The sequence below is a fragment of the Camelus ferus genome, chromosome 30, assembly GCF_009834535.1.
Source record: "Camelus ferus isolate YT-003-E chromosome 30, BCGSAC_Cfer_1.0, whole genome shotgun sequence".
Lineage (NCBI taxonomy): Eukaryota > Metazoa > Chordata > Mammalia > Artiodactyla > Camelidae > Camelus > Camelus ferus.
Genome location: NC_045725.1, coordinates 2,921,946 through 2,936,766, shown reverse-complemented (window position 1 = coordinate 2,936,766; position 14,821 = coordinate 2,921,946). Strand labels below are relative to the sequence as shown.

The window sequence follows — 14,821 nt, the reverse complement described above, 5'->3', positions numbered from 1 at the left end:
CTTGTTATTCTGTGTTATTTTATACATTTTTTATATTGCAGTTTAGAAAAACTAAAAAATTCTTACTCATTTTGGTTATACTTGAATTTAGTTTGAAAATTCCATGATTTATCTGATTTGTGTAGAATTCTTTGAAACTAAGACATTCAGAATTTACGAGATTTTCTTTAGGTTCTTCTTGGAATTATTTGTCATTTACAATTCAGTGTGAGTATTGTATTTACGTGAGACGTTTAACTTTTGGTGATGGTGCTCTGGTTTGAACTGCGCACACAGTCTTTCCTGACAACACAGCAGGCTGTGTTGGGACCAGCATTCACGAGCCAGCCACCTGCTGGCATTCGCAGTGCAGTCTATCATTGCAGAGTTGACACAGAGCAACAGAAAACGGTTTGTAGGTTACCGAGTCTTGTTGTCCAGCGATGGTCAGTTATGGAAGTGCCCTGAGTTGGGAGACAAGAGAAATCAGGGGGCCACGGTGAGAAGGGAAAAGCTTTACTGAGTTGGAAGGAAGAGAACCAATGAATGGAAATGGGTGAAGCAATTTAAGTCAGATTCAGGTGAGGCAGGGGAACACTCTGCTCTGAGGTTCATTTTAACAATTTCATTTGAGATATTTTTCCATATTAAAAATTATCCAAAAGTTTTGTAGCATTAAAACCTGTTGATATTTAACTAACATTTTATGCAAATCAAGCATTTAGATAGGAGTGTGTTTGGTTGTAGTCATACATATAGAAAAAATTGCTGCACAGGTCATGAGAGTAAAATTACAACTATAGTCTGTTACCCAGTTTTAAAGCTTAGAAAGGACTGGAAAAGTCACTTACATCTCTCCACACAGATCCTACCTTTTTCTGTTGGACTGTTTTGTATTGATTTGTTGGTGTTCTTTAGATGATCTGGATTTTATTCCTTTGTTGTTCATATGTGTTTCAAATACATTAGAAATATCTTTTCTTTCCACTCTCTATAAGATGTATTTTGATCTTGATGAAGAGGGATAGAATTCTTACCTCTAGTGCAGTTATGTTGATCAATCTTTTTATTTACAGTTTGTGCATTCTGTGTTTCACTTAAGAAACCTCTCACTTACCTGTGTTGAGTTTTCCCATGTGTTCTAACAAAAGTACTAACGTTTTGCCGTTTGCATTTAATTCATTAACTTGACCTGCACTTTAATGAAGAGATGCAGGACTGAAGTGTCATTCACCCCTGTGTGATGACTGGCCTGCACCGTGTACCGGGAGGTCTCCCTTCTGATACGTAGTGCAGGTCTCGTTCCAGATCTCCTGACACTTCCGTGTGCATCCAGTCCTCCTCTGCCCTCTGTCTCCGTCAGCATCAGTACCACGCTGTCTCCATGGCTTCATAATAACTCTTGAAGCCCGGAAGATGGCTCTCATCTTTTATCCTCTTCAGGATTATCTTCGTTTTTAGTTTTAAGAAAATTAGTATCTTCAAAAAATACGATGTCTTCTGTTTGCGCGCACGTTTCTCTTCTGTTGGGGTCTTTTGTGATTTATGAAACCATTCTCTTCCGTAGACTACACGTTGTTGAAGCAGCTTAAAGAAATGCAATTGCTATCTACAGAAAATTAGTTTTGATTATTATATTTTCTCCATACTTTGTGTCTGTACACATAAAATAAAATAAAATTTTTCAAACATCTTATATTCAGCAATTTAAAAAAAAGTGATTCTCCACAGCTGTGGTCTTTGTAAAGGACTTGATTTAAGTTTCAAGTTAAAAAAAAAATTTAAGATTCTAGGATAACTACTCTGTGTTCCAACAGCAGTTTTACACAGACCAGCGTCATTTGCCTCTTACTGTCACTTATCTGTATTTAGGGAAAATTACACCCATTTTACAGAAAAATTCCAACACATATACTGCAGTCAGCTCAAAGCAGTCTTTGTAAAGACCAGTGTGAACGGCACAGGAAGATTGCTTCTCTGTGGGTTACTAACTGGAGTCACTGATGGTGGGGGTGGGCACCAGTCCTGATGGCTCTGCTCTCTGAGGAGCACCTTCCAGTCATTTTTAAGACTTCAGCACAGGCTGCTGGTGCGCTTGCCAGAACTCCTGAGTTATTTCCGGATCTGCTTGCAAGGAGGCAGGTGCTGTTGAAGACACTGAGCACATTTGGGCGCCTTTCAGGGAGGACTGTTTCCAGCGTCCCTGCACGTGAGGGCAAGTCTGAGCCTTATGCGTCTGCCAGATCGGAGGCTTGCTCTGCAGTCCCTGGGAAACGTACGGAGGCTGCGTGCCTCCAGCAAAGTCAGCCCATCGCAGTGGTCCATCTCTTCCTCGGGCTTTGAGAGGACGCTGGGCATGCCCTCTGTGCTCCTTGCTTTCTGGTTTTATCTGTAGATACGAAGGATGTTGATTTTCATGTATTAAAACATGGACCTCTTTCTAAGTTTTAGTTTTTTAGGGTTATATTCGTATCACATGTAAACAATGGTTCTGCCTTTTCCTTTATAGGTGATACTGTGAATTTCTTTATCTTATCTGATTTCATCGCCTGGTATCTCTCGAACATGATGAAATAATAGCAGTGTGGTAGTGGACTTTTTCCTGACTGTGAAGGATTGCTTTTAGTGTTTTTCTGTTAGGTCAAGCAGAGCATTATTGTTGTATTGATTGTTTGTTGTATTGATATGTTTTATTCACCTCCTGTTTTTAGGCAGTTTTTTAAAAAATTAATGCCAGATGTTCTATTTCAGTAAATGCCTTTTCATCTTGAAGATAATTATAACATGTATTTTTTTCTTTTTAATTTTATTAATGTGTTTGAAGATAAAAGCGGGTTGCCCAGCGCTAGGAAGGATTGCCATGTGGGAGTACAGAACTGGTTTTCCAGATCTTTTAGTCTGTCAAAGGGTCAGAAATCTGGGTTCAATTTGCTTTTTCTGACACAGCCTGGGCCAAGCAAAATATATGCAGGCCAGGTTTGGAGACAGTCAGGGCTGCTAGTTTGCATCTGTGTTCCAGTCTATTCCCAGAAATAATTAGAACCTCGTGACAGTTTTATGTCATCTTACATAATTAAAGATGTATTTTCGTTTTTGCTTGGAAAAAAATCTCATTTGAGAGGATGAGTTCTTAATTTTTAGCTAATAGATGTTATAGTTCTCTCTCATCTTGTTGTATCTTGCTTTTCTGATTTGTCATGATAAGACCTTTAGGTAATTACTGCACATTTCTAAGTTAATTTTTACCTATTAGTTTTAAGCAATCTCAAGTTTTAGACTTCCTTAATAAAAGCAATGTCACCATAGAATACACGTCTGTCACTTTAAAACTCGTGTCCCTCATGGTTTGTGTGTGTTCCTCTCTTTGTCCTTGTAGGAAAGTGTTACTTTCCATTCTTTTACTTAACCTCCTTCCCTGTGGTTAGTCTTACAGAGAGTATTGTATTCAGGAACAGATTCACTTGCACATAAGGAAAAGTCCTGTATTTACTGATGATACAGGAAAAAAGAGCTTTTCTTTTTCCCTAATAAAATTACATCTGTGCAGACATAGTTAAATAGGAGTTAACATTTTCTGATGAATTTCAGTAACATGGCCAAAATCTTTTTGATTTCAAGTGGATTCTTTACCTTATTGTAGGTATCTTATTTAATTTCTGATGAATAAATCTAATTGAAATTTTTTAAAAAAGTAATTCTGCCAAATTTTGTTTTTAAAAATTTCAGAAATTATTTTACTTATATTTCCATAAATTCTAGTTGTGATTTTTCTTCTGATAGGAATAGTTTGAATAATTCAAGGTTGAATAATAGTATTTAGACTTACAAAAGAAACTTTTTCAGTTGATCATGAACTTGTTCATGTCATATATACTATTTCTTTGTTTTAACTATCAGTTCCTTTTTATAGCATAAGAACTTACAGTTTCCTAATTTTTTTTATTTGTGCTATTATTTTTCATTGGTTTTAACGGGCTCAAACAATACTTTTTGCAATTTCATTCTTTCTCTTCGTGTTCTTTGAGTTAATTTTGGAGTCACTTGACCACATCTGCTTTTATTTGCATTGATGGTGGACTGAGTCCGCACTGCTGACTCTTGATTTGTATCATGTTACGGACCTAGGAGGCGCTATCTCTTAGGCTATGATTTGTGGGACTGGTAGGATTTTCTGCAAGATTAGATCACAGTCCTCAATAATTTCCATTATTATGGACATTTTAACTTTTTCCATAACTGATCATACATCTTCTGTTGCGGCAAAAAGTGCGTAGCTTTTTGTAGGTCTTTTATGCTGTTAGTCTCGCCCTAGAAGGACATTGAAGTGTGGTGACATTTGGCATCAGACTGTTTCTGGGCCAGGCTGGACTGCTTTTGTTGTCGTTTCTCCAGGCTCCATCCGTGAGGAGAACGGCGTCCGATGGCATGTGTGTCCCTACTGTGCCAAGGAGTTCCGCAAGCCCAGTGACCTGGTGCGCCACATCCGCATCCACACCCACGAGAAGCCCTTCAAGTGCCCACAGTGCTTCCGAGCCTTTGCCGTGAAGAGCACCCTGACCGCCCACATCAAGACCCACACAGGCATCAAGGCGTTCAAGTGCCAGTACTGTATGAAGAGCTTCTCCACCTCGGGAAGCCTCAAAGTGCACATCCGCCTGCACACAGGTACCAGCCGGCCTCCCTCCTGTAGCGCCGTGGGGCCCACCTGGCCCGCCGAGGACCCCGGCCCCTCCCCTGCCGACCGCCGGCCTTCCTGCAGCAGGCCTGGGGCTGGCACCGTTGTCCCTCGCAGGTGACAGATGCTGCGAGAGAGAGCAGTCTTACCTGGTAGTGTGCTTAAGACTGCTAGTTGTTTTTGAGCATCCGTTTTACATTTTAGGCCTTCTCCTGAAAATCGTAAAGGCTCGCTCTTAACTTAAGATACTCTTTATTACATGCCTTAGCATCTGTAATGTGCACTGTGTGCACACCGAGGAAAATAACTAATTTATAATAGCCATGAAATTATATATATATGTATGTATATATATATGTGTATATATATAACATGAAATGAGAAACTGACTGTTCATTCAGTATTGAATTACTAGAATTTTATGTTGGCATTAACTGAGATGTAGTTCCTTCCAATAACTCCACATTGTACTTTTATTTTTATTAGGAGTCAGACCCTTTGCTTGTCCTCACTGTGACAAGAAGTTTCGAACCTCAGGACACAGGAAGACTCACATTGCTTCCCACTTTAAGCACACGGAGTTAAGGAAGATGAGGCACCAGCGGAAGCCTGCCAAGGTTCGCGTGGGCAAGGCCAGCGTCCCGGTCCCCGACATTCCCTTGCAGGAGCCGATTCTCATAACAGACGTAGGTAAGAGGCTCTTCCCTTTGGTGCCTTACAGAGGGAGTGTGCATGTCCTGGTGTAAGTGGTTAACTCGTCGTGTCAGTGATGTTAATGGAGCTGTTGTTACGCAGTGCTTTGTTTTATGGGCCAGTATGTTCCACAATCAAATTGAAATCATACTTCTTTGACAGCTTCTGCTCAGAGTATGTTCTCAGCTAAGAGAAATGGTGTGTGAGCAAAGGTATCAGTGTGTAAGCCCTCCCTGAGGAAGACTCTGTGTCTCGGTGGAGCTGTCAGAGATGGACGGCGCTGTGTGTGTGCAGCCCCCGGGGCACGTCACTGTTTACATCCTAATCCCTGCGTGGTGTGTAACAGGCTGCTGCTCGGGCTGCTTTAACCTTTGGATTAAAAACAAAAACTGCCAGCTTGTAAATTCTTTTTAAGCTCAGTGTTATAGCCGAGGTAAATTATGATTTTGTTAACTAACTAAAAAGAAAACGCTGCTTATGAGAATCTTCAGAAAATGATTTTTGTAGGTCCTAGAACAAAATTAAAGAAAACTCATTCAATTCTGTGCAAGAAAATTCTTTATGCAGTTCCCTGTATTTCATCATTGTCTTAGGCAACATAATGTCATTTGTGAACAAGTTAATAGCAAACAAATTATAATTTAATATAAATGAAGCTTAAATGATATAAAGAGATATTTTAGATAAATGTCAATTATAGTCCACTAATAAGGTGATCAGTAGTCATGGACCTTCTCATGTATCCAAGAGAGCATAGCATGAAAATAGCTAAACCAGAAACAGAAAAAAGGAGAAATACTCAAATACTGAAGTATAATAAGGGGTTTGCAGTTAGATCAGCTTGTGAAAATTAAATTAATAGAAAATAGCTGTCTAAAATTTCGTCATATAGAAAAGGAAGACTCAAAATTACAATCACATACTACAAATGGGAACGTTTTATGAACAGATTGGATGAAAACTATCATCAGAAAAATTAAGACTTTGAAGAAGTGTTTCTTACTAAAAAATAGTGAAAATAAATAAAATATATCACTCAACAAGCTAGAAAAGTGAAAAGAAAGTAGCAACAAGGAATTACTAAGTATAAAAATTTTAGAAGACAGTTCTAGTGAACATAATTTTAGTGTTTTAAAGTGAACAGTTAGATAGATAACCTGCCATGTCTGGTAAAGGCTGAGGAAACATCCATAATGTTAGGGAGGAAAACAAGCTGTAAGCGCAGACACAAATGAGATAAAAATTGTGGCAACTCGGCAGCTTCCTACTAACAAATTTGAAGCTTAGATGAAATGAATTTTTTCTAGAATAATGTACTTACCAGCATTGACTCCAGAAGAAAGGGAAAACCCCCAAAAGATGCAAATTTAAGTTCATCCTCCCCCAAATACCAGTCTCCAGTGATTTTATGTGTAAGTTCCCCTGAGCTTCCCAGGAACTGTGATTCTGAGGGTGTCATTGTTTAGGATGTACAGGCTGGTCGCAGCCCCATGGTAGGTTGGAATTCTTCCCTGTGCTTGTGCGGTCCCGCTAGCTCACAAAAGTAAACAACAGACCAGCTTCACTTAATGTGTGTTCAGTCTTCGCCCCAGTGTCTAGGTTCTCAGTGATTTGTGTTATTCCTAAAATGGGAAAGAATCTCTAATTCAGGACAGATGAAACATTTATTTAGTAGCCTTGGAATTACCTTCACCTTGAGGGGCCCTTCAAATCACCAGTTTCCTCAGGTTGCTGTGAGTCAGGTATACCCTATGGATTTCCTGCCATTAAGTCTACAAATCCTTAGTTGAGTTGAACTGGAGTCTTGATTCCCCAGCTTTTGCCAAGATTAAAATGGGGAACATTTTTCTTTTGGCTTCACAGACGCCTGTGTCTTAGACCAGATTTGTGGAGGCAGAATTCTCCTTTGTTCTAAGCTGAGTGAGACACGTGGGGGAAAGATGATTCATGGAGCTGACTCCACATTGTAAAATGTGAAACACTGTAAATGTTTATTTCCCCCTGTCATTGTTACTTATGTTTGTGTCTGTCTCTTCCCTCGGACTCTGAGCTCTTTGGGGTCTACATAGAAAACATAGGACTGGTGACTGTAATAATCTTTGGGGGGCAGATCTTGATAACAGCATGACAGAGAGGGTTTACATTGGTTAGTCACAATTACCTGACGTAATTGGTAGATGAGGAGTTCCAGCTCAGTCTAGTCACTTAAAACACACTCCCTTTTACACCAGGACTGTCATGTGGGAAAGTGTTAGAAGGCGCTGAATCTTGCTACGCTGGGTGCTTTAGTCTCTGCCTGGAAGGGAGCGTCATTGAAGGGAGGAGTCCCATATAGTCATAGAATTTTTAAAACCTTCACACGGGAACTAAAAAATAATCTTCCCAGAGCTTCTCCACACTCACCACTGTTCATTTTTGCGGATGCAGAAACCGGGCCCCTGAGAGGGCCCCCCAGCCAGCACTTGCGGTGGAGGTAGAGCCTGGGCCCCTGGCGCCGGCATCAGGGTGTGGCCGGTGAAGCTCGCTCACCTCATGCCTGTTCCCGTCGCGCCCGGGCACAGAGGTGGCGGGGCCGTGAATCCTGGGTGTCCTGTGTCCACTGGCATCAGGCAGTGGTCGCCTTGACCGACTGCACTTCAGGGACGTGTCTCACTAGACACGCCATCTGCTGCGCTCTGAGTGCTCTCCCTCCTACTCGAGCACTGAACTTCAGGTGACGTAATGCTGGACTGGGGAAGCACTGGAGTCAAGGGGACTGTCGTGTTGTCATCCGCAGCTGCTCCTGGATTTTCAAATCATGTGTGTATATGACATGTCTGGTTTTCTTCTAAAATCACTATTTTCCTCATATATAGATCACCATTGTGTGTGTGTATCACCATTTTTCCATTTTTGTGGAGGAGCACAGATGTTTGAAATATATTTTCTTGGAAATGAGCCACTTTGGTTACCTGTTACTTTAAACCTCAGGGCTGTGGTGATTGACCCTCCAGTTTATATCCATGTTTTAACCATATTGATATTAGTGCATTGATCTTGCTTTGTCTTCAACATGCTTGTCTAACCTAGTACACCAGGTTCCTCTTCTGTGTTATTTATGTTTAGTATATCATCATTTTGTTATTTTGCAGTATGTGAAAGCTCTTGTAAGACTAAGTTGTATTCTTCCCAAACAAGATAAAGCTTTTTCTTTTAGTATAGAAGGAATTTAGGAAGCTTTGAGGACGTTCCAATTTTTTTTTTGAGGCGTATTAACTCACTGAAATTTATTCATGCCTTTCTTTGAGATTAGTAGTTTTCTTTAAGAAAAAAAATATGTATGTATAAGAGGAGTAAGAGTCTATTGAAATGGCATAATGAGACAAGCCCCTAGGACTTACACGTATGTTGAGTTCACCTTTTTTTTTTTCCTTCAAATATTGAGACCTTACAGTTAGCCTAACTTTTTAACAGAACTTTGTGTTTGTAAAATTATCGGAGGTGACAAAAGAAGCCTGTTATTTCACTTCCTTAATAGCTCAAAGTGGGACCCCCCCAACTCTGACCCCTGAAAGGCCTCAAACTCATCTGGGGCTCTGTTTAAAAATACGTGTGCCTGGTACCGCCCCAGAGATTGTAATCTTACACCTGGGGGGGGGGTGGTCACAAGGCAGTGGTTGTATTACTAGATAGTTCAGGCAGCATTGTGAATAGTGTGCAGTTAGAAACAATCAAAATATCCATCAAAAGGGTACTGAGAGAACTGGGTACATTGGAACAGTGGGTTTTCTGGCCAACATCCCAAGAATGATGGGGGTGGTGTCATGGAAGGTTAAATGTGTATGTGAAGTGTGAACAGTAATTGCAGAAGAATGTGTATGGTGGGTCCCACTTATGTTTTTGTGTTACAGGCTGTTTTGTTAGAGTTTATGCTAAACTGTTAATTATGGTTTTCTCTTGAGAGGTTTAACGGGCAGGTTCTGTTTTTCTTTATGATCTTGTGAATTACTGAGACGAGGCCAGAAGACTTGCAGGTTGCACAGGGTGGACTGGCAAGAGATGGGATAAAGATGTTTGGCTCATGGAGGGCAGGCAGGTCTGGTGGGAGGGAGGTCAGACGGGGAGACAGAAGACGGGCTTAGACTGGAGGCCAGGGCTCCTCAGACTTGAATGGGCCCTCAGGAACGGGCGCGTCGAGGGGAGCCGTTCAACCAGAGACCTACTGTTACGGAAGGGAAATGAGTAACTAAACATTGTTTATGGGGCCTGCTCAGGGTGGAGAACTTGTTTGTCTTGGAATGTAGGTTCCAGAAGCCACAGGAGAAAAGAGCTGGGAGAACAGTGGGGCGGGAGGGGGCCCTGCACCAGCACGGGGTGACACAGAGAGAAGGGACACCTGTGGGCCTCGGAAGGGCCCCTAGCTTCGAGGCCTGGTGCAGATAGCTGGTCTGAAGTCTCTGGTTGAGGTTCTGGAGTCGGGCTGCTCCAGCGAAGGCTAGACGCCAGGGGCTGATGGTGCAGACAGTGGTTCTCTTCCTGGAGGTGCTAAGTCAGGTGCAGCCTCGAGCGCGGAGGAGGTCCCGGCCTGGCTACTCTGACGAAACCACGTGGTCCTGCCGTCTAGTGAGCTTGGTGTCTGCATTGCAGAGCCCCGGGGAGAAACTCTCTGGGAACCCTCCTTTTATTAACTGGCTTCAGGTCTGACGAATAGGCAAGCTTTTGAGCCCCATTCCCTCCCGACACCCAATAAGGTGTATATTTTTTTTGGTGTGGGATATGGCAAAAGCAATAATGTATTTTCTTATTTGCAAAATATCTTGCTTTTTCCCTGTGAGACAGACGTAAGACAGCTGTTGGAGGGCTTTTTTGTTTTTTCATTGTGAATTTTATTTATTTTATCTGCTTCTGTGAATTTTTATCATTTATATAACTACTTGCTTAACATTTCACTTTCTTGTCTTTTTAATGAGTATCTTGTCTGGCAAATTATAGAAAATTAATTTCTCACATTTGTGTATTTGTACAGTTCACTTTAATTGTGGGAGGAGAGATCTACACATTTTTAGTTGGTGTTTTGCTTAGAAATCATTCCATTAAGTTCAACAATGAACAAGGAAGTAGCTTATCAGATATTACATGGAGTTAGAGTCACTTGTGTTTTGAGTTTGTTACAGCACTCAGGTTACACTCTTCATACTGAACAAGGGACTTAAAATCCTGATTAACCTAAATTTTGATATATTTATGTTAGATTCCATGCCAGCAAATGCTCATATAGGAAGAAAATGCAGAAATCCATTAAAAATTGGCTCTAGAGCCAAGAAAAGTAACTGTGACAATAGAGATTTTCCGTAAGTTGGAAAAAAAAATCTATCTTACGTTAACTTTGTAAGTATTTCCTGCTAGGTATTCTTTAAATAGCCAGTTTCTAACATAATTAAAATGCATTTAGTTGCAACATTGAAATCCGTGCTCTTAATTCCTCAGGATTTTTATCTTGTGGGTAAAGCAGATGCCTTTTGACATTTAACTTTTTTAGTAGTATTGACAGTGATTTATTCCTGATTTTCTTTTGGTTTATAGGTCTTATCCAGCCCATTCCAAGAAACCAGTTTTTTCAAAGTTATTTTAATAATAATTTTGTAAATGAAGCAGATAGACCGTACAAGTGTTTTTACTGTCATCGTGCATATAAAAAATCATGCCATCTTAAACAACACATCAGGTAAGGTGACATAGATTCAGAGATGGAATTTAGTGTAATTACAGTGATTTATGATCTGGCAACTTGTAGAAATAATACAAATAGTAGTGTTAGCTTTTGGTATTTACAATGTCACTTTTGACCCCAAAGTACTTATTGGTAATTGATATTTTCATTCTTTCGTGTCTTGACTAAAAGGTTTTACCCAGATTACCACTGAATTTTATTTACACTCTTACTGTATTTCAGTGTTTGCAGTTGCCAGGACATCAAAGACGTTTTTGGTTTGTGTCTTTGGGATTATCCTGACAGCTCTGCAGGTGTATCCTCAGAGTTTAGGGTAACTCTTGGTGTGAGAAGCAGGGAAGAGGAAGTAGAAGCCCCATCAGGAGGGACAGATGTCGCGAGGAGCGCAGAGCGTGGAGGGCGGCGGGGTCCGGCTCTGTCGGTTGTGCACGAGCTCGGGGCGTAGCGAGGTTGCCTGGGCGCCGAGTCCCGGGGGTCCCGCTGGTAGAACGGAGAGCGGGTCGTGGCTGCTTAGCTCAGAGAAGTGGCGGTCAGGAGAGAGAAGGCGACGCACGAGCCGCTCGCTCGCTCGCTCCTCACAATTGTCGTTCCGTTCAGGTCACACACAGGTGAGAAGCCCTTTAAGTGTTCCCAGTGTGGAAGAGGCTTTGTTTCTGCCGGCGTGCTCAAGGCACATGTCCGCACGCACAGCGGCCTCAAGTCGTTCAAGTGTCTGGTGTGCAACGGCGCGTTCAGCACGGGCGGCAGCCTGCGGCGGCACATGGGCATCCACAGCGACCTGCGGCCCTACATGTGCCCCTACTGCCAGAAGACCTTCAAGACCGCGCTCAACTGCAAGAAGCACATGAAGACCCACAGGTGCGTGGGCCAGGCGGCCCGGCCGACTGTCTTCACGGCCCGCGGTGCCGGCCAAGAGTGGTTTGAAGAAGTGCTTGTCTTTGTTTCCTGTATTATCCTAGCTTGATGTGTTTGGACAAAGAAGCTTCTAAATCAGTGTTTAAGGATTTATGGAGAGCCACAGACTAAAGCATGAACGTTTTAACTTTTACTGTGATGTTGAGGTAGTCTGTATTGGGCTAAATGCTTTGTAAACTCTCTTAAAACTGACCGTCAGTACTAGATGAAACGCTAGACAGACAATGGCTGCTATAATGAGGTGGTGAAGAGTCCAAGAAAGGAAATCCTGGTCAAGCCGTGGCTTCTGGGCGCGTCATCAGTGTGACTTGGGTGGCAATTGTTCTGTGTCACTAACCTGAAAAGCATGTGGGTTTCAGCTGTGGAACAGATTCCTCACTAAAGCTCACATGTTTTGCTTGGTCAGAGGGCTGCCCCGTCTCGCTGGAGCTGACCCCCCTAGCCGTTGCAGAGACGCACTTCTGACTGTGTCTCACCTCGACAGTGGGTGTGTCTGTGAAGCCAGAGTCCTGGGCTGTGATGGGAAGCCTGGGCAAGGGGCCGCGTCCTAGTGAAGTGAGACGCCAGGCTTGCCGTAAAGGAGTGTTAGCCTTCTGCCCTAGAGCGCTTACTGACAGGCAGCGTTTTACCCTAGATGCCTCCGTCTGGGCATGACGTACAGAACGGAACTCCAGTGGTTAGAATAAGGAAGCTGTGAGGGACCCGGTTCTGGTTTGCCTCGGCACACTGGGCAGAAGCGATGTCCTTGATTTTGGCACAGCTGACGACATAGCCAAGTTCAACTGCTTCTTGAGACCATCTAGGGAACATGATGGTGTGGGATCAGGGGCCTCTGGCCGGTTATGTATCCAGTTACTACACTTCAGTGCATTTTACGGAGTAAATTCACGTGCTTCACATGTGTTCAGGAACTGGGGATTCGTGAGTGCATGGATGTTCGGGGTGCTGTGTTCCCGCCCTCTGGGGCAGGACGCTCAGGAGGGCTACCCAGCTCAGAGAGGTGGGGCGTGGGCACAGCCCGCCTAGCGCGTAGTGAGCAGTGTCTTTGTCTGTCAGGAAGTGGCCTTGACCGTGCACCTAGTGGTGGCGGGAGGACAGGTTAAGGCCTTGTTGATGGGCCCGAGAGCCAGGGGAGTGATTTCTGGGCAGAGGGCCAGCTGTTTTCAGCTGGGTCACCTCTGTCTGTTGAGTGTTGCCTTGGCCACTGCTCGTCAGGGGTTACGCTGAGGGACATACGCTACAGTTACTCCAGGAGTATGACTTTGAGGTGACAGTGCCATGGCAGAGCCGGGTGTTTATCTTACAGACTGTGTGTTCTTGGAAGCTGCCTGCAGGCAGAGAGTGGCTCTGGTGTGTCAGCCCTTTGTTTGAAGTCTTGGGGATTCCTCAGATACCGTATACACTTGCAGTAAAGACGGTATAAAAAGTTACTAGAGTAAAAGCTATGGAAACACCCAAGCAAACAAACAGGAAACAAAGCTCCCACAGTGACCACAGAGGGGGACCCACGTTGACCCGTGCCACCGCTGTGCAGCGACCCAGTGGTAGTGGTGTCACAGGGCGTGTTCTTTTCTTCCATACTTTTTAGTACATTTCTGTTCCCCCTTCCTTGGTAAAAGTAGTCAAGAAGTGACCATTTTTGATACCAGAAATGAAGAGGAAAGATTGTGTTTGGGACTAGGAGTGGAGTTCTGAGTTGGCAGATTCAGACGATTCTGGAATCCACGGCACCTTAGAATGCGGATTAGCCCCTTCATAGCTTAGATACTGTTGGATAGCCTCACTGAATTCATTGTTCATCTTTCTCTTTGATAGAGAAATTGTTGACCTTGGGAAGATATGCTGGGTGGATTTTGTATAGATAAAAGTAACGTCGACATGAGTAACGGTCTTGCAGGAAGTCAGTGCAGTTCCACGTCCCGTGCTCCGTGCTCTGAGGCGCGGTGACCGGTGGTCCGAGGAGGCGTGCGTGGCCCCGGCAGTCGCAGGACAGCCCCGGCCCCCACGCTGTTGTAGCACTGAAGGCGAGGCCCTGTGGCGTGCCTCTCCTCTTCTGAGTGCTCTGGCTCAGTGCAGAGTTTGAGCTGGGAGAGTTCTACTGTGAAACAGGTGGCATCTTTTTTATGTTTTTAAACTTGAAGAAAGTGCTTGTTGCCTTCAGGTCCCTATCATCAGTGACAGACAAGGGATCTGCAGACAAGGGAGCGTGATTTTTCTTTCAGAACTATTAATACTTAGTTTTCAACTGGACTGCCACCGACGTCAGAGTGCGGCAGTTTAACATGAAAGCCGTTGTTGCAGCCGGTGCAGGTGTGTCACAGCCCGCTGTTGACTCTTTGAAGGTATGAGCTCGCCCAGCAGCTGCAGCAGCACCAGGAAGCCGCCGCGGTGGATGACAGCCCCTTGGACCAGCAGGGCACGCCTGTCCCCACCCAGATGCAGGTGGAGATCGAGGGCTCCGCGCTGCAGCCGAGCGCCGGGGCCGTGGCAGCCGCGCCCGCCGCCCTGCTGGACCTGGAGCCGCCCCACGTTGTGGTGGAGGAGGCGGGGCTCGGCCAGCAGATAACAGGCCAGCCCTTGGAGGCGGATGAAGGTGAGTGTTTCAGGAGTTTCAGCTTTTAAAAGTTTGCAGCCCGCCATACTCCAGTCCACGTTATCCTCTCACCCTGGCTTTTTACATCACAGTTGGTGCTGTGCGTGCGAGAGTTGGGTGCGCAGCTCGAATTGTGGCAGTAGGGCTTCCCAGAGTGTATGTTTATAACCCGTTTTCACACCTTAATGCACTGAAAATGCCCTTGGTTTGCACTGAGTGGACGTCCGCGCGACCATGCGCATCCCGCTCGGGGCAC

The 14,821-nt window shown here is 43.9% G+C and overlaps 1 protein-coding gene across 7 annotated transcripts in view; it reads left to right on the top strand.

Moving 5' to 3' along the window:
* The window catches only part of ZNF236 (zinc finger protein 236), an 80,081-nt gene that overhangs the window by 27,466 nt on the left and 37,794 nt on the right, over window positions 1-14,821 (top strand). For all 7 annotated transcript variants that reach the window (XM_032470376.1, XM_032470375.1, XM_032470381.1 and 4 more), the window contains 5 exons: window positions 4,372-4,644; window positions 5,141-5,344; window positions 10,910-11,051; window positions 11,655-11,915; window positions 14,315-14,565. In XM_032470376.1, the coding sequence (XP_032326267.1) occupies window positions 4,372-4,644; window positions 5,141-5,344; window positions 10,910-11,051; window positions 11,655-11,915; window positions 14,315-14,565 (1,131 nt within the window). The remainder of the gene's footprint in view (window positions 1-4,371; window positions 4,645-5,140; window positions 5,345-10,909; window positions 11,052-11,654; window positions 11,916-14,314; window positions 14,566-14,821) is intronic.